General features: G+C 45.1%; 1 protein-coding gene and 1 pseudogene across 1 annotated transcript in view; both read right to left on the bottom strand.

Moving 5' to 3' along the window:
• The window catches only part of LOC115321057, a 78,135-nt pseudogene extending 62,445 nt beyond the window's left edge, over window positions 1-15,690 (bottom strand).
• Window positions 15,691-17,080: 1,390 nt separating this feature from the next.
• Window positions 17,081-25,506, bottom strand: part of LOC120848654 (hydroxyacid oxidase 1-like) — a 33,713-nt gene continuing 25,287 nt past the window's right edge. The window contains exons 8-9 of the mRNA XM_042294790.1: window positions 24,917-24,986; window positions 17,081-17,184 (exon numbers count right to left, since the gene is read on the bottom strand). Coding sequence (XP_042150724.1) covers window positions 17,081-17,184; window positions 24,917-24,986 — 174 coding nt within the window. The remainder of the gene's footprint in view (window positions 17,185-24,916; window positions 24,987-25,506) is intronic.

The following is a 25,506-nucleotide window of genomic DNA, read 5'->3' as shown; positions in this document are numbered from 1 at the left end:
CTTGTTTGTCTGGCTTGAGCCTGTATGCCACCTCCTCTTCGTACCTTCCTGGAATTTTGCGACATCCGTTGCGTCTACTGGTTGTCCCGCTCATTTTAATCCAAAGGCGTCCAATTTAATCCAAGTGCCATCCAATTTATTTCAAGCGCCATTCAATTTAATTCAAGAACCATCCAATTAGAGCGCAGCGCTTAAGCGCCCGTTCCCGACTTGAGCGGCGTCGCCGTCGCCGTCGGCGTAACTGCGCGATGACGACGACGAAGATTACGTCATCGTCATCTTTACTAATGACGTCATACGTGACGTCACTGGTAACGTCACTGATGACGTCATCAGTGACGATGAAGATTACGAGGGTGCTAAACTTCCTGCTCAATTTAGGGAAAAAATTGCCCGCTGATTTCCCGCAAAATTTACACGCGATGCTTTCACCAATGATGTGCATTTTCTAGTCTTGTGCGAATAGTGGATTTTGAGTTCAAAGTGAATTCAAAGCGAATAGTGGTTTTGGTCAAATATTTTTGATTCGAGTATCGAATAGTTTTTTCACGCATGCGTGGAACGCTTGGTGAGATCGATCTATTAGACCGATCCCACCAAGCGTTCCACGCATGCGTGACACCGCCATAACTGTAGTTCGTAGGAGGCAGACGCCAGTTCACGAGACTGCTCATGCCGCCTCGTGCTCTGCTCGCGCAGACCTCCAGCAGGGTTGTCGCGCGTGCAGAAGAACTACAGCTTCCACGATGCATGTCGGCAGCGGTGGCGTACTCAAACTAGCTTTGGGATCGGTCTGTTGGGTTCGCTCCTCCTCTTATCCTGCCTCCTCTGTCGCTCGTGTCGGCTCGTCCTTCCCCCTTTCCCTTTCTAAGTTCTCTTTTTAAGAGGAAACAAAAGTAAACAATCGTGTAGGGGTTACCCGTTCTTGTCCAACGTTACATTTTAGAGGTTACAGCACAAGAGTCCCAGCGTAACCACTAAACGCGATTCTAGACAAAAAAAGAATCGCCGTTTTAACCTCTAAGACAACGGAAAATATATAAAACCTTTAAAAACGGCTTCGTAACTTCTAAAATAGAAGTTTCGTTTATCTATAGATAGCCATAGAGGCTACGCGTGGATCGTCTGCAAAGTGGCGGCATAGATTGCCAAGAACAGGTTTCTGTTTTTGTTTTCTTTTGAACGAGGAACGTTCATTTTTTTCACCATAAACTTCCACTTTCTGCTTGCGCCTCTGTAAATTGCACCGCGATACGTTCAAAAACCGACTCTTGCAGGCCGTCTAAAATGCCTTAAAAACGTTAGAACCTGTGATGAAGTTGCACCCGAAGAGCTAACACTTGCGTCAGCCATTATGGAGCCATTTCGCAGCACCCCACAGAGCGCAGACTTTCGAAAGGGGCGGCATTAAAACACTCAACGGATTGTTCCAAAATTTTCATAAATGCTTATAACACATGCTACATATACCTAGTTATTTTGGCATGAGCCCCAAAAGTACTAAACTCCAAATTTAGTGCAACAAATTACAGTTCTGGACCTGCATTTCAACTCGTCTACATCGCGGAACACTTTACTTTTTCCTTGAAACACACGTGCACATTAGGATATCTTTAGCGACCACTTTCCTGCAGAGTACATGGAAGGGCCGACCGCTGCAATCTACGGATAAAGGTCAGCGAATTACGATGCTGATAATATATTTAGACCTGATGGAAACTGTGTGAGGTGAGGCACTGAGCAGGACGTTTCACCGTGGTCGATGCCACAGCTGCTGTTGTTGTTCGTTTTTTTTTTTAGGTCTAAACCACCTTTTAGCCTTGCGACTCAATTAGGCCTTCTTGTAGATTGTAGCAATTGGCTCTTCCAGATGTTTTGTGGGATAGTAGTCGCTACAGATTTCTTCCGAGTTTGGGGTAACCGTTTTGAGCCATACCTTGAGAAGCCCTCCGTATTCTCCGAGAGCGTTTGTCCCTGGTCCAGACCTTTGTTATAATAGATTCGGAGAGAGTCTTCCAAGCGGGAGCTTCCTAGTCGCTCGATGTCGTCGATCGTCACCACGACGTCATCTTCGCTGATACTACAGACCTTGCCCTATTGAAAATTCCATCAAGGTACGTAATTTGGGACACTGACTGCCAGTCAGCAGCCCTAGTGGAACGTGCCCTGATGGTCCATCAGATGACGTCTGACTGCCACTGATGGAATGTCCCAAATTACATATGTGGTGGTCTTTGATGGAACGTACTGTGGTGGTCTTTGATGGAACGTATTGTGGTGGTCTTTGATGGAACGTATTGTGGTGGTCTTTGATGGAACGTATTGCGGTGGTCTTTGATGGAACATATTTGATGGAAGGTGTGATTGTGATCACTGCTGAGCTGATAGGATAGCCTAACCAAATTGCAGCGTTGCCAGAGAAACTATTACATACTTTCGACTGCCATAGGATCACTGCAAGTTAACTTCAAGGAGAACAGCCAATAAAATGACAAGTAAGATGCAAAATCAAACCTGTTTTATCTTTATTAGGTCACAGTAAACGCCTGCCTTGAGCGATGCTCAATCTGAAAAGGTAAAACAAACAGCACAGTTAGAATAAATTAAGTTAAAGCAAGTGGTAACTGCAATGGTGGAACTGACAAATGGTGATTTGGAGCTCTTGTAGCAGGCAAAAACTGGTTTTGGGGCAGACATTCTCACTTTTGGAGCAAACATTTTACCAATGTTATTGCGTCATTTCCAATGCAGAAGTTCAAAAATGCTATAACAACTTGGAACCTAATGCCGGAGCTGAGGGTTTCTCAGCAATGGTGACAGCTGTGTACCCGTCCTTATTTCTTGTTATTTTCTTTCACTTTTGAAATTTGAATTTTTAGGCAACAGGGACATTCCTTCACAAACGGGCCCACGTGCACCCAAAGCATGTTTCAGAGAAACGCCCTCGATGTCTGAACCTTTCGGGACGACCGTATACTTTAATTCACAAAACGTATGCGACTCAGCTGAAGCTAGAGAGCAAGCATGCATGCTACGACAGGCAGTCCCTTGCTTCCACGGATGAACACGAGCAGCAGACATATCTGAACTATGCTCACAGATGCTTTTTGTCTGCGCTCTTCATGAAACAATAATAATGAGCTGCGACATAGCGGTAATGCCAATAGCCCATCTGTAAAAAAATTTGCCTCTTTTACGGAGAAATTCTCTGGCACCTATGCTGCCGGAAAGGTCATCCGTAATTCCAATAACGGAAAAATCCTTTTAAACATATACACAATCCGTAAATAAAAGGACATTCCGCAAAACAGATTATGGAAAGTGCTCTACTATCCGTAACGCTATTCAAGAGCTGTCCGTAAAACAACGAACTGGAATATGCATTCCGTAAAACCTATTACGGAAATCGCTCTAGTATCCGTAAAAGTGCTTAAAAGTTGTCGGTAAAAGGGCAAACAGAGCAGGCTTTCCGTAACTTATATTACGGAAAGCACTCTTGAGTATCCGTAATCCTATGCGGAGCACAAGTTTGTCTGCTTCTTGCACAGGGGTTGCGGTAATGTCAGAAGGTCGAGCTCTCATTGGCTGATTGAACAAAAAAAAAAATAGTGCGTAGACCTGATGGTGTCTAGCATTGTGGTCTACCCACTATATCCTTCCAATCAAAGCCAATGAGAGATCGTCACCGTTCTGACATCACCGTAATGTCTGTGCAAGAAGCAGACGACTTACTCTCCGCATAGGGCGGTGTCCATAGAAAGGTAGGCTGTAAAATGAGCTCGAAGAATTAATGCCTTCATCTAGCAAGCTGAACTTATCAAAGGTTTTCTTTTTGTGACACAGATTCCCATGAAAATTTTTAAGGTGCAACTCCAGTCTGTGAAAAATAGAACAAAATTATTTAAATTTGACAATGGGCACCAATGTATACAATCGAGAGCTGCCACAACCTGTTGTGGAAAGCAGGCAACACAGCTGAGCAATGCATCTGCAGCAAGTTTCCTCAATATCAGTTGTTTTTTCTTCTGTCAGTTCTGGCATTCAGACCAATGTGCACAATTATAGAAGGTAGTGGGATTACAAAACAATATCTGCAGTCTGAACGACCACCGCAGTCATTGCATTTTTAAACAGCGATATAAAGCACATTCTTGACAACACCAAACGTCACTCTCACTCATCTGCGTCGGCACTCATGCTTGAAAATAAAGAGAATGCTGTTTTCACATTCCACAAAGACGGAGATGTGCCTTTACATGTCACAATGGTGTTCACTGCTAAAATAGACCTTTGGTAAGAATATGAGCTCAATGCTTGTAGGTGCAGATTTCTCCAGTTCATTTAACAGGCAGTCGCTTAGTGATGCTGCTCTATACATAAAATAATGTTCATTATGACGCTGATACAACCACGTTTTCTATAAAAAAGAGTTACAGAATTTTGAAATGGAAAAGGATCTCTTTAAACTAATATTGAGAACTCTTTCCTATGCTGCTTGCAGCAATCATGCAATGTCACCTGAATAATTGATGGGAAAATAAGAAAAGTACCTTCGAACGCTTTATTTAGGTCCTTGAAGAGCCAAAGTAGAGCCCCCCGTGGTGTTTGGCCTTTGTTTTCAGATGCTGCATGTAGCATGATGTGCTAAAGAGAAAAAAGAGAAAAAATAATTAAATATCTATATCAGATGCAAATTGAGCTTGTGCATAAAACACAGCCCCCCTCAGTCCATTTAATTATTAGCCATGAATCTTATACAAAAGTCAAATGGACATTGCCTCTAATTGTTCATCCTGTGACCCGATATCTAAAACCAATGTTTGACTTGAGGGTCTTGTTCTCCTGTTCCCTAGTCAAAACCGATACACTTCAAGCCTAAATTCGTTCGAAACTTAGAAAAAAATGCAAGGCCGGAATTGCAATAGTGATTTGGTTTATAATGTGAAGCATTTCTCGAAAACTGATGAACCAACCGGAAAACTCGATTCAGTTTGAGTAATGCTTTATTTCTAAGGTTCATGAGATGTTGCAGAAGAGTCTATGTAAAACTGGCTAAGCTCATACCCCAGACTTTCATAAGTTTGGGCAGCCACTCAAAATCTCCCATTAGAACGAAGGGCTAGTTGCACTCTTTCTCGTTGTCGAATCAGGTGGTCAGCCTCGAGTGCTTAGAGTGCGTGAACATAGAAACTTGATTTTCTCTTTAGATATCCCTGAAGGTTTTCACAGAACTGAGCGGGTGAAAGAGTGCATGTGTACTAAAACTGCTATCAAAAACCGGGGACTAAGCAGTAGCTTAGTCCATAGTGCCCAATCTTACAATTTGGGAGCTCCATCCTACCCACGTTTGAGCACACCTGTGCACACGCTTTTGAGTTGAGCGAGTGGTAAAAATTTACAGAGTATTTATATATGGCATGCAAGTCTGTTTACAAGCTCCACACTTTGTGCACCTGATTACCCCCAAAATGTGATCTAGCCATTCCCTTTACCCCAAGTGCCTACCACTCAGGGAGCTTGCTTGGCCACCTCGTCAGCGCATTCTGGCTGCGCATTTCTTTTGTTGCCCGTTGAAAGGCGGACCCTTCTTCATAATTTTCTCCGAGAGACTGTTCCGATGTGTGCGAACGATGCATTTTGGTGTACCTGTATGCCATATACTCCAATTTACAAGTTGGATTTGGAGCTGACAAAAGCATAGGGTCAGATGCACGATTTTAAAAAGCTTTCTCTCTGCGTGAGCGCTCATACAAACCAAGCTGTCATCATGTGCCTCTGCCGTTGCCTGTGCTAGAGTCAAATCGGTCACACAAACCATAAAACAGACCAACCGACTGGTGAAAAGTGACAAAAATGTTCGCCCACAAATGCTGTTGAATTTAAAGTGAAAATAGGTCAAGCCGAGACGAGCAACCCATTAAAAAAAGGTACCATGAAACTTTCATTACACCAGTTATTTTATATCTACATGAAATAAATATGTGAAGCCAACCGCATAAAATTAATTTATAGAGACCATATCGGATCTGCACAGATGAGGAAAAAGCCAATCTTGTGGAAGGCCTTCTTAATAACTGTGGCCTTTGATCTAGTGAAGCTGTACAAGTTAGGATAGAATAAATGTTAGACACAGATTTTTCTCCATACATTGTAGACAAATAGGCATCTGACTATGACTGTGGAGGGGAGGGGGACACAGGCAGCAGCTGCATCTTTCTTCTGCGTGCACCTCGACCAAGTCGTATTAATTTGGGTTGTGGGGACCTGTACCTGCATGTCTTGGCACAGAAGTCCGCCGAGCACAGCGATTTCTGTGCCAAGACATGAAGGCCACAAGACATTTTTCAAAGAATTGGGCAGCTAGCAGGACTAGTGGGCAGCGAAACCACTGCCACCCACTGTGAGAAAAACCCTGGTTAGATGTGATCAATATTGTTTAAACAGTTTTCAGAAGGGTGCTGTCAGTCACATCAAGTTTGCTTTTCTCTCAGACCATGCTAGATTTTAAAAACTGAACTATTTACTTGCCAGCAAAAAACATGTGCAGCCAACTTCACGAAATGACTTTTTCAAAGTGACCAATCGTCAAAAACTGCTCCAAGTTGTACAATTCCAAATGTAGTTCCTGAAAAAAAAAAGACAAACACGAATGACAATCTATACAAATGAGAGTTGCTTAAATCGTAGCTGGCTATAACTATCCAAGGTAATCCTGCAGTACAATGGCCACAGGAGACTGCCAGAAATCAGCTGACTTGTGCTCCAAGAAATTCCTACAAACAAGACTTAAGAACCATGCAGTTCCCTTTACTTAAAGGTTACCTTATAATGTGTTAGAATATACAAGAAAACAGATTTCAAATCTTAGAGCAAGACCTGGTAGGTATCGACATAAACTAAGCGAAAAAATTATGCGATTAGAGGACCCTTACAATATTTGTCGCCTTGGGCAAGATACTTTATATAAAAAGACTACCTAATTAAGCTAGTTAAGAAAAACGTAGCCTATATTGGTTACTCCTAAGAGGTAATTCCATTATCTTACTTTACTTCTTTTATTAAACAAATAAACAAGGAAAACTAGGAACCGGCTATGCTCAGGTTTTTTGCACAAAGTGCCTGTATCAGTGTTATTACATCTTATACTGAAGCAGCAGTTGCTTTTCTAAATTTTCATCCAAAAGTTTTACATTACTGAAGGCAAGCACATCCATTTCCATCGCTGAACAAGCTTTCAACTGGCACACTCGGTGGAATGGCTTGCATGCACAAGGATTTGTTCCTGGTTAAAACCTCAACAATATACAAAGCCATTGCCTCTGAGGTTACTTTTCTCCACCACTGCTCCTCACTGTAAGCACAACTTTTGGAGGGAGTTGAGAAAAAATATTCTCCTTGTTTATCTGTTGTCAGTGTTTTCTCTGCATTGCCAGCTGCGCTTTGTCATTGGCACTTGTCATCCATAATCCGAAGTGCATAATCTTTTTGGTCATTGTCTATCCATGACAATCTAGATATAAGGTATGCATCACATCATGCTCCTCAATATAACTGTAATTAGAAAATTAACTCCAAAAGAACATTGCTACTTTTTATTCAGTAAAAATAACGTGATACAGAACTTACTTTCCACAAACTTAGCGTGTGACAGTTAGTGTTACCAAGAAAACAATTGTTACATCAATATGTTGCTTGCAACGTGTCACTACTTAATACTACCTGCGATTCAAACGTGGCAAGTTCATCGGCTACAAAAAGCCAGCAGCAGGTGACCTAGTATGTTTGAATTTAGCTATAGTAACTAGATTCAAATGAATTTAACATATTAGGTTTGAATCTAGCTATAGTGAATAGTAACACCAGTTGGGGTCAAAACAATGCTACATGCGACGGACACTACTACAAAACTTGTCGGAAGTGACACCAGCTGGATCAGCGTTGTCTCCCTCTCAGAGTCGTGCTCGATCTGTAATAACTCACTTTTTACTTACCATGAAAATACACCAGCGAAGTTGACTCCGTAACTCGACTTGCTCAAATAGTTAAATCATAAAACGTTGCTCGACATTTCGTATCTTCTGAAAAACAAGACATACACAAGACTGTCAGAATGCCAGTTAAAGCAAGTGAGAGTAGCTTAAACCGCAGTTGGCACTGGACATGCAAAGTAACCCTGCAGTCCAAGCATGGCTGCAGGAGGCTGCAAGAGATCAGCCAACTTGTGCCCTGAAAAACCTCTACAAAACAAGAATAAACCATGCAGTTCCATTTTGATGTTAACTCATAATCTGCTAAAATATGCATTAGAAAAAGGCTTGATACATGTTCAAACTGGGGCTTTAGGGGCAACATGTTAGATGTGGCTGATATTGCTACAACAGTTGTCGAAAAAGTGACATCAGCGACATCAGCGTTGCCTCCCCCTCAGGGACATGCTCATTCTGTAAGAACTCAGACTGGAGACTTACCATAAAAAAAATACAAAAGCGAAGTTGACTCCGTAATTCAACTGGATCAAATGGTTAAATCGTCAAACATAGCTCGACGTCTTGAGGTGCACACTGTATTTTCTGAAAAACAAGACACAAGATTGTCAGACTGTCAATTTAATCAGGTTAGAGCAGCTTAAATAGCAGTTGGCACTGGACATACTAAGTAATCATGCAATGCAAGCATGGCTGCAGGTGGCTGGCAGACCGGCCGACTTGTGCTTTGAAAAACCTCTATAAAACAAAAAGAAAGAACCATGAGGCTTCACTTAGTTCAAAGCTTAAAAGTTACTATTTAAAGGGGGGTGCAACGATTTCCGGACTTCGGTCAAAAATTTGTAGAGGTTGCTCTCCGACACTTCTGAAGTAAAGAACAGGAAACCGATTTCGCCTGCGCGTCCTAGTTGTTGCGTAAAAAAAAAAGACAGCTATTGGCATTTCGGGCACCCCTCAACTCACTCCCAGTCTTCAGGGTCACACCTGGTCGCACTCCTAGTGACGTCATTCGGAGTGCCGTGTAGGTTCCCGTGTGCTATCTCGGAGGAAGCTTCCTCTCCCTCTCTCTGCTGACATTAGCGGGCGTTATGCTGCAGCTTGGAGCCGAGCGAGGGCACGTAATCTTCTAGCCGTAGTTCCTTCGGCTGCCACTTGCGGCTGCAGGTGGGGGAAAAAGCTTGGCTTTTGTTTTGCGATTATGTAGCGGAATCGCAACATTCTTAATGAAGGAGATGTTTTCTGTATCCTCCGGGACGTGATAAACAACATAAAAATGACGAGATGCAAATTCTCTTAATCATAAAATCGTTGCACCCCCCCTCTAATAATAATACATTTAAATATCAAACGAATAATTACTTTGTGCGAGAGCAAGGGGCAAAAAAGTTGCAAGGAGATAATTTGTAAAGTGGCAGGATGCCGGTTGCTGTAATTAAACAGATGCAGACTCCTTATAACACGGGATATGAATACCATATCATGTCGCCCACATCTGCCTTGACACTGTAGCACTCGCACTGCGTGCATGCATCACCGGTTCACAGCAGCATACTGCAGCAAATCATGTATTGGCTCTGGGGGCTCAAACATTTTACAGATCAACCATCTGTGGTTACAATTACAGGATGCCTTCCCGTTTTAAATAAACGAGTTGAAATAGGTTTTATTTGCATACAGTTCCCAGACTTCTGTGTGGGCTTTTGTGAGTCGTTTCAGTTGCTTTTTTACGATGGTGTGTCCTGGAGCATTCTCAGATTGAAAATTCGTACAACTGCCGAACCGTCCCATCCGATGAAAGTATAAACAAAATATGACATCATTCGCTTCGATATTTGAAAGTTCTGAATACTCACAAAGCCCTTTGTTACGCTTCTCAAAAGATTGGCATCAGTCACATTAGAGTTGTCTTCCTCTTAGGTACATGCTAGATGTCTAGGAATTCAAACTTGCACTTACCATAAAGAAACATACAGGTTCAAGGGATTTCTGTGGAGACTTCATTTGAAGCCCTTCAGCATCGCTAAAATCTTGAGCTGGGCCGTCGTTCGCTTCACTGCTCCCATTCTCTTCAAGCTCTTCTCCAGGTTGATTTGGAAGATTGGTCTAGGAGGATATATTGCATCATCTAACATTAATGCCATGCCTGCTTCAAGCATACTCAGCCTGGTGAAGGTGAAGCCATTTATTTTCTACTATCAAGTCAGACTATGGTAGTGTTGGAACATGTTAAACCTGAATGACTGCTGAACAAGCACACATTCTATAGACCGACACCCTGTTTATAAGCAAGCCCGCGTTGGCCAGACCAGGTGTGAGCACTGTGCGTGCGCAAAAACCAAATTCGCGTAAAGTGAAGCGTCTGCGCTGTGCCGCCAACAGCGCCACCGCAGCTGTGCGACGTCAGAGCTGCGTGCTGGTCTATACAAGATAACCATGCTTCCCTGCCTTGAAAGTTACAGCCTAATGACAACCAGTGTTCCTACGTTATCAATTCATTATAAATATGCAGCAGCGTAATTCTTTGTAAAATTAGTACAGCTCAAATGTTTGTGCGAGTTGTGAAAAAGGGCGGTACGGCACGATAAATGATAGGGTAATCTAGATTATGTCATTCTATGACACATCCTGTGGACTTGACGCATTTCAAGATTTTCTCACATTTGCATAAACTCGAGAGTGGCCAAGGCTTCCATTGAATAGGTAAATTCAACACGTAAAAAGCTCCAAACAAGACGCATAACGCCTTCAAGAATGGCATAGGCTCTTTAAACACTGGCCAATGCTCAGTGACAAGGAAGCAATTGTCGTAGAAGACGCCTCCTGAAAAAAATATGAGCTTGCATCTCAGACAATTTGAAACTGCAGGAACGGTGGCTATGTTCCTTACAAACAGTCTGACTGAGGAGCCAAGATTAATGCACACAATTTTGCAGTCCGTGGAACAGTGGTATTACGTGCCCTCCTGAGTGGCGCCGTGCAAGTATTGAGCGGAGGTATATTGCTTTAATATACACATAGAATATTATGAGCATAAAAATGAATATCAATACGATGATCTTAGACCATCTGGTTGGGGGAATCAGCGTACAGTGACACAAGTGCATTCTGTGAAATGAGAAATTCATCGGCTGCATTATGACTGCTAACCAACCAGTGAACGTGAAGTACGCAGTGGTGATACACCAATGGGGAATCAGTTCATCGAACGACGTTTCCTCGACAGATCGTTTCATCGACAGCTCGAATTAACCTTCTTTTTTTTTTTTTTTCGCGGGGGGGGGGGGGGGGGGGGGGGGGTAAGCTGCATGAGGCTGTCGCCGCGAAGCGACCTGTTCGGGTCGGTTAGGTGGGTTAACATTTTTGTAACGAGCAGCCGCAGACTGTCGCCGCGAAGTGGTGTGAACGCAGGCGGGGGTGTGGGTTTACGCGCACTTCAGTGATACACGAGTGGCGAAACGTCACTGCAGCATGAAATTCGCGTAACGAGTGTCGATGAAACGTTCGTGTCGACGAAACGTGTCCATAAAAAGTTGTCCACGAAACGTACTGCCGCGAAACGAATTTCGACGAAACGATATGGACCCCTCGCCGAAATGAGAAGGCTACAGGAAGCGCGAACAACGATGCGAAACTCGTAAAGCGCGCTCAGACGATGGGTTGTTACGTGCTTTACTGCAACTCATGCGAGCCAGCACGCGCGAATAGCCTCCCAATCGCTACAAACGACGAACCCCGCGTCCCAGCGAGCTCACGACATGACACAAGGTTCAAACGAGCACCCGACTTGAGCTTTCAACTCTGAGAAGAACGTCAAACACGAACTGAGATAGCAGCGACAGTCATAGAACCCGAAAGTTTCAAGCGACGCAAATCCGTGGTTTCGTTTCTTTCGAGGAAAGAAGTGTCAAAAATACGAACGTATATATGACAGCCCCCAATCAATGTTAATAAAAAGAGCAGAACAAACTCACCGTTTTGATAACAACAAGGAAAGCTCGCACAAAAACCACCAAGCACCTCTACCCCTCGACAAAACAAGCGCGGCAGTAACGGCCGTAACGGCAGCAAAACGACCGAGCGGAGATGGGTAGATGAAGAGATAGCGGCAGTGTGATTATACTAGACACAAATCTCACCTCGTGCTTTTCAATTGAGCGGTAACTAGCGCCACCTCGTTTCGGAACGTTTATCATTAGTTGATTGACAGTGCAATAAATGATTCTTTAAAATGTGAGAACCGTTGTGTATTAGTCTAAACCAAATAAAACAACTTTCAGCTTGTCGCAAACAATTTTAGTTGTTTAAAGAATCGTAACTTTAGATTTACGGACAAGTCAATCGTATTTCAGATTACGGATGCTTCTCGGTAGCTTTTAATGAGAAGCTCTACGTTTTTTTACCGAACGTTTTTACCGTGCACACCTGATAGAAAGATATAAACTTTCTTGCCTAAACCTCTCGGACCGAGTCAAGAGCATTTCAGTATTGCAGCGAGAGGTTCCGACAATGAGTGCATCGCTCTAAAAAGTGCTTCGGCTGCATATGCAGTTAAACCAAGCAATCGTACATCAATCGCCGTACTTCAGTTCTACTCACCTGCCATGCACAGTAGTTTCGCGTCGTAGAATCCTCCTTTCGTTGGAGCGTCTCCGGCCCAGTAGTACACCTTGTCGTCTTCAACTACACCGCTAAAGTGCCTTACATTGTCGGAACTCACAACAGGCTGGGTCTTGTCGAGTAGAAATTCTACTAAAATGTAAGACATTGTAGAGCCCGGGCAGGATCGACAGGTTGGAGCAAGCGGGCAAACAAAACGAGTCGAGAGCGATCGTTCATGGAAGCTCGGCGAAGACCCCATGAGCGAAGCGAAGTGCGAAGTGTCGTGTTCGACGCTTCGGCGGCTTCGGCGGGCTTCTGATCAAGGTTGTCGGTCGGTTGCGTGTCACATCTCTAACGTCAGCGGTTTTATGGGCTCACGTCCCGAAATCGTTTTCTCGTGCATAGATTACTTTTCGTATTCATAGATTTGACGAAATAGTGGTATCCGAACGAACTTTACGTCCTTTGACAGTACTTCTGTGTGCACGTCAAAGCTTTCTGCCGTACAGTCAGAGACAATCGATGTACAGTCAGAATCACCACCAGGACATCCTGATGGCATTTCGCGGCGGCCGACTGCCACCAGGAAACCATCAGAAAGCCGACAAGCGGGGTCTGACTGGAGTTTGACTGTCGGTCAGAGTAACTTGTTGTCCAATCAGACATGCTTGACGTACAGTCAGGCACAGTCAGCGGTCCACTAGAAAACATTGACTGCCAAACAGCGTTACATTGATGGATTTTTCCTTCGGGTCATGACTTAATCGAATCTGCTCGCACCAAAATGTTTACTATAGAGCGGTTTGCAATGTTACCCCTCGTGCACGGGGTTTTGTAAAGTGAACGTAGGATACCGGCTTTCTGCAACGTGGATCGCCAACCTATGTCGTCAGTGCTTCCCGCCAATCAGCGACACGTCACTCGCTTGAACTCGACTGATGAGGTTAACAGCTCGCTGTGGCAAGGAGAGATTCGGATACATGTGGCGGCCGCCCGGGATATTCAGGGCTCTAAAGTCGCGCTCTCGAGCCTGTGCAGTATCTATTTTTTTTCTAGTATTTTTGTTTCCGGTGAGGTTTTTATGACGGTGAGGGTCGCTGAAAGGAAAGAAATGTGAAAAAAAAAAATGTGACAAAAAGGAGATGCATGCCTCCTTTTTTTTTTTCTCTTTTTTTTTTCTGTTGTACATGCGAGTTTTGCCAGGAAGTGATTCCTTTCCAACCATTTCCTCCCATTAAAAAAATCGTTAGAGAGGACATACATCATTGGACAAGTTGGATCGATGGCCTGGCGAGCTAGCGCACACCAGCTCGAAGCACGTGGAGCGAAAACTGGCGCTGCAGAACCCAGGATCCTGGGTTAAATCCCCACCCTTGCACGTTTCGATCTGGATGAACATCGTACCGGCCTGCGGTCGTGTATCACTACTGCGCGGTGCACGTTAAAGACCTTAGGCTAGCGTTTGTACTGAGCTCGCTAAATTGCTTATCTTCAGCTGGGAGACTCGTCGCCCGTCGAGGCAGACCAAGTTCTAGGCTGTATAAACATACACACACTACAAATATTTTTTTTCTTTATTATAGGACAGAGTGGAGTTGCTTTTTTATATACTGATAAACTCGGCAAAAATAAATTCCACAGCCGGTTTTATCAAAATGTGGTGGAAAACCGATATGGAAGCTCTCGTTCAATAAAAAAAAAAAAAGCCAAGCTTCGCAGCGAGAAAAATTTTCCCTGTACGTTTATTTTGTGCCGACACAGTACACAGTGCTGCGCGATAATGTTTCGTGAGGCTGCTTTTTTATTTGACAACCAGGCACTTTATAGACCCTTTCCGAAATTGTGAAAGGATGAATAGATCATGCGCAGCCGCCATTAGTTGGTCTCGTCGCTTCCGGCGTGAAGCCCGCGGGATTTGCTTGTAGTTGGCGCCGAGTACTGACGACAACACTCGTTTTAAATGCCTTTCGAGCCGGGTGCACTTCGAACGCTGACGAAACGCTCGTGTCCAACGCGTGTTTAAAGCGCACGACCAACTAATGGCGGCCACACATAATCTATGCAACATTTCGAAATTTGGAAAGGCTAATATTCGGTGGTACAAGTCAAGAAGGTAAGAGAAGCTCCTCCCACAAGCGTGATGGGCCCGTTTCAAATCCCTCCACAGTCGAAAGGATATTTCACTGGAAACTCCCTTTGTTCCGCTTCAATGGATATATATTGGCTGCAATGCGATGCCAACTTGTTTCCGACCCCTACTTTTTAAAAAAAACGACCTTAGTATTCATCGGAGAGGGAACCGAGCCCCTAAAATTAGTCTTAGTATCCATCGGAGGGGGAGCCTAACCCCAGAAAGTCGTATTTGTTTCTATCGGAGAGGGAAAACTCTAATCTCCCTCTCGTGACTTCCACAACACTTAGTCAAAGTGGAAAGATAAGGCACATATTTGCAGGAAGGCAAGACCTGCCTCCCGCGTTGGCCGCGACATCACGGAAACGATGGGGCGCTATTGGATGCGGAGGTGGCGGAGGGATATATAAATCCCTTTGAGAGGAATTGGCCGCGACCTTCTTGACCTGTAACATACCATAGGAGTTTGAGGAATCCCGTATCATTGTGCTATTTTATTCTACATAATCCCAAATAAATGCGTTTTTTTTTGTTTAATACCAAACATCAACACACACAAAAACAAACCACCGAAACTGCGAGAAAAATAAAGCTTTCGAAAATACCCACATAATAAAAAAGAAAGAAAAAAAAAAGATACACCCCAAAAAGATGGAACACTAGGTACTTATAACTTAGAAGCGGAAAACCGTTTCTAAGGAAAATTAGATTTCCTGGGGATCTTGCAGGCAAGAGGAGCAACTAGAAGCACCCTGAAGAGGTAGAGGGACATCATATCTTTGGCCTTTGTTTTGCTTTGAAACTATTTATCTAATGGTAATTTTTTTTCGCCAAAACACGCGTTCACGAGCCAAAGTGTGGGCACGCATTCTGTGACGTGTTTTTTAAGACCCCATTATCGAAGAAACCTGCAAAACATTCATGGTTATTTTTTTTTTTTGCCTGCGATTTATTGGTTATGGCACATCTGGGCATCTTTAATGCGCACGAACGAAGGAATGCCAAGCGGCCCTATAATAGCAATGCATATAGGACCCCTTTGGTAGCCGGCAAACATACAGCAAATTTTTCTATATAATGTGTACTCAAACAATAATATTTTAAAGCGCATTATGTTGCAGCTGGCAATGCATACCGAACTGATATGAGGAATCCGTTGTACGAGCTCCGCAGTAATTTGATGCACATAACAGATTAGCCTGCACGATAATATGTTATACACCACTGTATGCTGATTCGGGCGATATCTTTATGCATTTGTCTGCAACACGATACGGAAGGTGTCGTCTTTGTGGCTTTGTTTCTAACACGTCGACACCAAATGGCTCAATCTTGCGAACAACAATCGTTATGTTGTCAACAACTTTGTCGTTCATAAGATACTATAATCAAGGTGGAATCTAGTTTCTTAAATAAATGTCGGTTTGAAAGGGATTCACTGAAAATGAAAGAGATTCGCTGTAAACAATCAGGTGTGCAAAAAAAATTAGAAGGGTGCCTGACTTGCGTTTTTTTAAGATGTTTTCCCAAGTGGCACAAGGTAGGTTCTGAAAGGGGTGCCCAAAGTGGACAGCCCGAATGGGTCTGCCGTCGGCTTTGGAAGTCGGGCCCAACCACTTGAGAAGCCCACAACTTTTGCCCTCGGTGACCCACAAAGGGGCAACCTGGGCAGCCCCCGGGGGCTCCCGTCGTGAGAACAACAGTGGGTCTACTTGGGTAGCCCACACATGGTCTCCGTGCTATCCTGCCCATACATCAAAAGAGGCACAGAAACGGCAACAAATGACGCCACACGAGTCGTCCTGACGGGCTGTCGGATGTCGCGGTCCTGAGGGTTGCTGCTAGACGTCCCGGCAAAATGTACGAGCAGACGTGACTGTCGCTGTCGTCGCGACGTCCCAACTCCTGGCAGCCGAAGGTCGAGGGAGGTCTGGAGACCAACAGGCTTTCTTCACATCCACGCGGCTGCCGTGAAACGGCCAGGATCGAAGCTGGCGAAAACTTGATACTTTTATGACGTGAACAGGGGGAAATCGAGGTGCAACTGTTTAGGACGCAGTAAGCACACCAAGCTGGAGTCGTATGCGAGGCACTATAGCCATGTAAAAAAATTGCTGTTAAACGAAAGATTAGGGCGCAAAAAGCTGGTAACGATAAAACAATTTCAGAAAACCATTTTTTTTTTTGTAAAATGTTTTGACAGTCTTGTTAGAAAAAAAATACACCGCATGAACAGTGGCGGAAAACAAACGTTCAGGCATAAGACCCAGGAAAAGATTGACTCTTTATTTCAAAACTTAGATGAGCGCTCCTTATTATGGTTTATTCGTCCACCACTAAGTTTCCTAGAAGTAAAGCCGGAACATTAGTGGCAGGCATTTTGAATCCGTGCCTCTGTCTGCGGCAGCCGGTAGAAATAACTTTGGTGAACAACCATTTCGGGTCGCAGTTGGTCGAGAGAAGAGCATCCTGCGTGGTGGGGTAAAAAAGCAGAGAAACATAGTTTGTGTGTATGTTTCGGTTTATGAAAATCGCCATGAAATCATTTTTCAACTTTTACGAAGGATTGGCTGGATAAATACTTGAATGTTTAGAACCCAGGTAAGGGATCTGTGTTCTTCTCAGTGCCTTAACTTTTACATGAGAAAACAAATGTGGCAACCCGAGCGGGAGCGTTTTCTGGTTTCCCCTGCAAACCAAGGTGTCACGTGTGTTGCGGGAAGTTGTGCACCAGAAGCCCAGTTATGATGAATTAGAAGGGCAGGTGCTATAATCTGGTGAGCAAGCGTTCCCCTGATTTAAACTAAACGCAGCCTAGCATATTTTGTATGCGCGAAGCAGTGCCACACTGCAATGAAGGGCTAGAAGAAAACTAATACACTACAAAAATGGGCTAGTTGAGCATTCCGCCACACACTGAAGATGTATTATTCAGCTGTAAATTAGAACTTATGTGTCCTATGTCTTTTTTTTTCTTAGTAGAATGAAAATTTGGGTAAGTTGGTATAGTTCATTGTGAAAACTAGCGCGAAAAGGACAAGGACCAAAAGGAAGTACTACACAGAACAAGCGATGGATACAAAACTTGAAAGTTTGAAAGATGTCCTGTTCCCGTCCTCGTCCTCTCTGTTTTATACTTTCAAGTTTTGTATCTATTAAGCAACACGCTCGTTTTCAACTGTAAGCGATGGATAACAACTGATTTTTTATTAGAATGTGCAGATGGCACTATCTTCGCCCACGCATAGGGCGCAACGTGAATTTTGCACATCTTTATTCATTTCACGTTCCAGTTGCTAACCAACATCTAGAAAATGCTTCCCTCGAGGAAGCATGTTCCTTTCCTTTAATTTTTCTTTTACAGCCTAAAGTGCTTCCCTCGAGGAAGCACTTTAGGCTGTAATATGCACTGTACGAAAATTGAACAGACTACTACACCCTCGTCTAGAGCAGCTGACCGACTTCATGTGTGGCCTATGAGATGATGATGCAGACCACGGCAATAGATAGATTGGGCCTGCTTACATTTCACGAGAGTGTACGAATTATTCATCATATAAAGTTCCTTCACGTAGGAGGGGTCCGTCTCCTCCTGTTTTTGAGTTGCAACAGGATTCCTGGAGGTAAAGACGAGTATTGTTTTTTCGCAAATGCATTCGCTGTCTCTACTTACTACTTTTTACTCCCGACTATCTCGGAGATGTGCGTCAAGTATTCACCGCTTTGGGCTCATCAGACGCGCATTAGATTGTGACTCAGGGTCTAAACGTAAGGATCAGGCGACAAAGGCTATAAAAATCTCGACCGCAAGTTGCGACAGCGTTGAGATACACTGTCAGACGCGCTTTGTGCAAACGGTAAAGGGTAGTCAAGGGGTGACGTGACAGCGGCCCCCGCGAATTGCGACGGGAGGTGGCGATTGCCCAAATGCAAAGGCCGTAAGAAGAGAAAGAGAGCGCGCGCTTCCAGTCCGGCTGTGGCCCAATATAGGACTGCCAGCACGAGGAAGGGATAAGGCTGAACGTACGAGTGGGCTAGCGCACACCAGCGTGGAGCACATGGAGCGAAAGCTCGCGATGCAGAACCTAGGGATGTAACGTTGCCAGGGATCCTGGGTTCAATCTCCACCCCTGGCCGTTTCGATCTGGATGAGTATTGTACCGGCGTGCGGTCGTGTACCACTACTACATGATGCACGTTAAAGACTCCAGGCTAGCGATTGCACTGCACTGGCAGAATTTCTCATCTACCGCGAGTGACTCGTCATGACTTTAAAATGGTTTTCCAACTACACGCTTTTTTAATATCCACACAACCCCAATACAATATTATTAACCGTGCCTTTTACACAGATGACGTGGATCACATAGGTGGCGAGCCTTCTGCACAGGTGGAGTGAACGTGGTTTTTCCTGCACACAACAAACTAGGATGATCATGCTCCGTGGTGAACCGGCACAAAGGCAAACAAATGCGAGCGCATCGCTCGGTTCTCGCCGAGGTTCTCCCACACCACCAAATCGGGTTATCGGGATATTTATACAGCGTGTAGTTGGTCAGCCATTTAAAGTTGCGACGAGTCACACGCTGTAGATGAGCAATTTAGCCAGTGCAGTACAACCGCTAGCCTGGGGTCTTTAACGTGCACCACGTAGTAGTGACACACGACCGCGCGCCGGTACGATGCTCATCCAGATCGAAACGGGCAGGTGTGGGGCTCGAACCCAGGATCCCTGGGTTCTGCAGCGCTAGCTTTCGCCCCACGCGCGTCGAGCTGGGTGTGCGCTTTAGCCCACTCGTCCACCGATCCCCCACCATATTGTTTAAGCACTAAAACCAAACGTGTAGAGAAATGAAGAAAACCTATTACACAACAAAAAAACTAGCCATCGTGCCTGAGCCAACCTCCACAGACTCTAGCGAACAGTGAGATTCATTTTCTGGATCTTGCTTAACACGTGAACTGTGAAACGAAGACGAAAGAAGTGCAGAATCCACGGTGCGCCCTCTGCCTGGGAGAACGTACTGCCATCTAAGCATTCAAATAAAAAGATCAGTTGTTAGTCAGCGATTGTCTTTTGTACTCCTTCCTTTTTGTCCTTATTCCTTTCGCGGTGTTTTTCACGAAGATTTTTTCCTTACATTATTTGGTTTTAGTTAGAAGCCAATGTCGGAATAATTATTTGTTCCTCTCCGTTTTGTGCGCTGCTGGCAGCTTCAAACTAGAGTACCTGTATAGGGAGTATTCACTGGTGGCCATAGCCGTGTGCGCGAATGCTGAGCGCGTGCTGGTGGCGAGCTTCCACCGTTCTTTTGCATCGTGCGATCCGTACCATCAAGAGTGCCGGTCTTAGCAGCCTATTGATGTGAGCTCGTTCTGAGCATGCGCTCTAAACAGCACTTACAAATATGGCGTCCAGTGAATACTCCCTATTAGCCCCGTGCGCGACCGAAAGCGTCGCTGTGGTCGGCCTTCCACGATTGGCCGAACGCTGACTACGACGTCGGAAAGGGGATTTATCATCGACGGAAGTAGGAGGAATGAAAGAACTTTAATTTTGACGGTGTTGGCAGTGTTGCTTTAAGAGCTCAGTGATTTCAAGCTTCCACCATGCTATTTACAAACACCATCGAACTTGTTGGCCAGGTAATGACGTCACAAGGGGGAACCATGGGAGGGCGCCACCAAAACATCTCGCCGCTAATAAGCTCCCTAGGGGAGCCAGAGATGCGCGTCTGTTTTCCACGTGCCGCCGCGCCGCTATTCGCCAAGATCCGATCATGTGAGGAGCCGGATCAAGTGCCGTGCAGGAAAGTAGATGTTGCACGCGCCCCGGCGTACGTTCCCCCGATTTTGAGCGCGCCGCGGAGCCGCTATTTGCCGAATTTAGTCGCGTGACGAGAGTATCAACATGCCGTGCAGGAAAGACGGCGCTACGGAGATGAATGCGCAAATGTGGCTCCCGTAGGGAGCCTATACAGGAAATCTACTTCAGATAATACCGCGGTTATAGTTACAGACGAGGCATGAAGCGTTGTACCGCATACGGCCGCTAGGAGAAGCAAGTGATCGCCTCACCTCACTTGCTAGAGTATGCGCCTGACATGCGAATCGTGTACAGGGTAGAGACAATGTACCGGGCGTGTGCTATATTAGTCATTATTTATTTTTGTGATTCAAAACTTACCCCGGCGGACTGTACGCCTCAAGTGGACCATATATGATCCGAATATTAAGGCACCAAAATTAATTGGTTACTTTATTATGCGGAAACTTACACTACACTCAACTAGGCGCGTATGCCACCACTAGTTGACAATTTCCAATACGTCATTTAAGTTTTGCACCGCGATGTGGATACTTCGCTTCACAACGAGTCGTGGACTGCTACGATATGCTACCCCCCGATTGACCCAACTGAGCGGCCCAAAAATCCCTGGTAATGGCGCTCGTTTTTTTTTTTTTTATTTGTCATCACCGGCTAAAGCAACCACGCACGGTTAATGTGCCGTAATCCTGGCTTTTTTTCTGCTTGGCTGGTTTAGCCGGTGGTAGCCAACCAACAAAACCGACCAGCGTCGTGACGTGGCTCTTTTGGCAATGCATAATTGGCTCCGTCAGATAGTGGCGTGGGATCCGGTCGGACATGGTGTGAAACGTAGTACATGGTCTGCGCAGAGACGCTGGCTTCCGGGTCTTCTCGAAACACCAAATAGGCCCACACGGAAACCACCACATCTTTCACATTACGACGGGTCGTATCGGGACGAGACCTTTCGAAAAAAGACAAAAAAAAAGATTGTAGCGTTGATATTTTTTTTTTTTTAAAGAAGGCCAACGAGGGTCACATATTTTGGTCGACTTCTGCTATAGCGTTAGACATGGACCGATAGTTTTAATTATTTAGAAAAGCACTCATGCGATTTTTTTTTAGCTAGCCCAACTATCTGTATCTTTTTGATCCCCGGCGTTCACCCTTTTCCGGTATGTTATTTAGTATCCAGAAATTCGTGATAGTTATGGTGAAATCGGCAAATAAACATGTTCCAAAAACCAACATTCAAATATACCAGCACTTTTCAGTGCCGTGACGTCAATGGAAGGCAGGCTTGCCAGTCGAGAATGAAGTCTACAAAATAGACTATGCCGAGCATTTGGTCTATGCTGGTGAACGGGTACAGGAGCGGGCTTCCAAAGCATTTATTCGTCACCATGAAAATGCTTGGAATTCATTGGGAATCAAATCTACAGTCCAAAGAGTGAACACATTATGCCTTCCACTGGCATCACTTTTTCCTTGTTGCCAGTAGAGACTATCAGTTTGAAAAACACGGTGAAGACCGAAATTATAAATTCAATAACTTCGTAAAAAACAAAACAAATATTTTGACCCAATATTTGGGATACTACTCCAGCGATGTTCGTTTTTGTGTTAAGAAAATTTTCAAGCAAATCGTGGATCATAAAAACTTCGCCGGAGGACCCCTTTAACAGGAGTCTCAGCGGAACGCTGACAAGGCTTTCATCAACCGCTCTGCCCAACGTTGACCTTTTTGAGATGACACGGAAAATTCAACCCTGAGGCTTGGTTATCTCTAGCATCCATTTGGTTGTCAACATCTTACATGCAATATGTTTTTGTATACTCCAGGATTCGGATAGCTGGCATCAGTTAATTGGGGTGTCCGATATGCTAGACGAATGTTGGGGCCTGCTGGTACGTTGCTTGATAGGCTAGTTTCTTCAGTTCCATCGCCTCCTATGGTATGCGTCCGCTTGAATTAAACCATCCAGCATTGCGCAAATTTGAAAAGGAGCTACAACTAGCGCGTTCGTCCTTGTTTCGATGGCAAAAGCAAACCGCGGAAAGTTCCCTTTTAGAGCGCAGCTCTTAGGGGCCCGTTCCCGGCTTGAGCGGCGTCGGCGTCGGCGTCGGCGTCGGCGTCGGCGTCGCCGTCGGCGCAACCGCAACCCTCGTAACCCTCGTGAGGGTTACGAGGGTTAATCTCATGAGGGTTACCCTCACGAGGATCACGAGGGCCACGAGGGTTACTTACCCTCGTAACCCTCACGAGGGTTACGAGGGTTAGTTACCCTCAAAAGGGTTAGGGCTACGAGGGTAAGTAACCCTCGTGAGGATAACCCTCGTGAAGGTAACCCTTTTGAGGGTAACTAACCCTCGTAGCCCTCGTGAGGGTTATGAGGGTAAGTAACCCTCAAAAGGGTTACCTTCACGAGGGTTACCCTCACGAGGGTTACTTACCCTCGTAACCCTCACGAGGGTTACGAGGGTTAGTTACCCTCAAAAGGGTTACCTTCACGAGGGTTACCCTCACGAGGGTCACGAGGGTTATGAGAGTTACCCTCACGAGGGTCACGAGAGTTACCCTCACAAGGGTCACGAGAGTTACCTTCACGAGGGTTACTAGGGTTACCCTCACGAGGGTCACGATGGTTACCCAGGTCACGTGACCCCCCGTTGACGTCATAGTCACTGATGACGTCATCAGTGACGTCACTGATGACGTCACTGGCATCCGCATCATCATCATCACTGATGGCGTCATCAGTGACGTCGCTGATGACGTCATCTGCATCGTCACGTGGCCCCAGGTCACGTGACCCCCCGGCGTCACGTGACGCCCCAAGGTCACGTGACTCCCACAAGGTCACGTGACCGCCAAGGTCACGTGACCCCCCGCCCCCGAGGTCACTTGACCCACTCCCCCAGTACCCTTCCCTCCTCCTCCTCAAGAGCTGCGCTCTAATTCGGCGTTACAGGGAGTTGTAAACGGCTTTCATTTTTTTGTTTGTCAAATGTTTTTTTTTTCAATATAATACTTTCTGGTTAGTAGCTTTATACGTGGCATGAACGTGACGTCATCGAATCGTGCTGATGGTCATTCTTACTTATTCTCACAAAACAAAAAGGCAACTTATATATGCTGCTGAGGAAAATCACCCAGTATAGCGTCCACCCCAATAGCAAGCAGCTCATATGACGGCAATGCGAGGAATATATAGGTGTGACCGTGTGTTTTAGCGATGGAGACTCAGCATTGTGCGGCAGGAGAGGGTCCGGGAAGCGCTCGCTTGCTATTATTCCCATATTTCAAGGTTGTGCGCACAGTTAACCCGAAGTGTTACTACTCATACGTCATAAAAACAATGTGTTATGTGCAGACATGGCGGCATTGTAATCTTCGGACGCGGCATGTTCCCAGTATGCCTGCTTTGTACTTGTATATCCTTCAAACATGTGTGAACGCACGGTTTTGTGACTAGGGTGACGAGGCCGTCATTCAAGGAACAAAAACGCCCAATCTTTGTTCGAGAACCGTATTTTTATTTTAGGATTTAGTTGCGCTGTGTTAGCGCCTTCAGAAACATATTGAGCAGAAGCTGACGCACAAAATGTCTCGACGAAGGGACAGAAGTGGAACCGTGCCACCGCTGAACCAGGCATGTATAATCTTAAGCCAGCTCCGCTGAGCCCTTTTTTAGTTTCCTTTATTCTTCAACCTATCGTGCCTGGTGACACACCAGATCACCAAACACTCACTTTATGCGTACGCGTAAAACCCCACTTTCTTAAGAAACCGTTTTCTACGAGGGTCACCATTAGGGGCGGATTATGTGGAACATTTCGCAGACCTGTTTTGTCGACTTCGTAGTTGTTATGTCACTAAAAACGAATAATTTCTTCCTGAAAAAAAAGAAAAAAGAACCGGTGTACGTCAGTTTTTAATACAATAGAGTTGACCTTGGAGGTGCTCGGGGGGGGGGGGGGGTGAGGGGGAGGGGGGGGGGGTCGCCTCCCCTCCCCCACTTTCATAAATGTGCTTATGTTCATCATCGGGTGACAATGAAACACTTTTGTGCATACGCTTCACTACGGAAGCCTACTTGTACTGAGGAAAGAAGGCAAAGCTTACCTTGTTTTGCCGGTGATTGGAAATCGGTGTTTGTTCTGATGGTCAGATTATAGTCAGTGACAAGCTGAGAACGGCACGAACAGGGTTCCATGTCTCGTGCACCTCGAGATTACGCGCGCAGCAAAAGCACCGCCGAAGTCATGAAGTGCGTGCTGAAGGCCAGTTGTTCGAAAGACACGCCCTGCCGTTCTTAATCTATCAGTGACTATAGGCCCGTAAGTAACAATAGTGCTTTACATGTCTCTCGAACAAAAACTTCGACTTACCCATCAATGCGAGAGCCCGGTCCAGCTCCTCCCTGAAGATTTCGAGCGCCTGGCGCACGCCCGCTTCACCCTGCGGGTTTTAGTACACGCATCAGGAATTCTAATCTCCCCAGGCGATGACAAGTATAGGTATACATATCAATGGCAGCCTAGAAATGAGTGTGATACCATAACTTAAAAAGCGTACTGTTTACGAAGATTGGAGAAGAACCGCAGGGCTACAAAGGTGTCGAGTGTGACATGTTACTGATGGCTGAGGGACAGGAAATTGAGTAAGTTTATATACTCACATAAAATGTAAGTCATAGAATTCTAGAATAGTTTAATTCTTAACATGGCATAGAAACAATATTACAAACTGCAGACAACAGACGACAAACATGTCTTTCACAGGAAAAACGATCACATATCGTTTCGACTAGAGGGCATGTTCGCGTCCCTTGTCCAGAGTTCGTAGTTCCTATTTCTTTGTCCAGTAGAACACGCTGTATATTAAATTTAGACTTTTTCATCTATTTGGCGGAACTAATTTTACTTCTATCACAAACATTGTTTTGTCTTTTTTTTTTCTTCGAAAGTTTGCAGTGTCA

Source organism: Ixodes scapularis, unplaced genomic scaffold (genome assembly GCF_016920785.2).
Source record: "Ixodes scapularis isolate PalLabHiFi unplaced genomic scaffold, ASM1692078v2 PGA_scaffold6__148_contigs__length_123643588, whole genome shotgun sequence".
Lineage (NCBI taxonomy): Eukaryota > Metazoa > Arthropoda > Arachnida > Ixodida > Ixodidae > Ixodes > Ixodes scapularis.
This window is presented reverse-complemented; position numbering and strand designations above follow the sequence as displayed.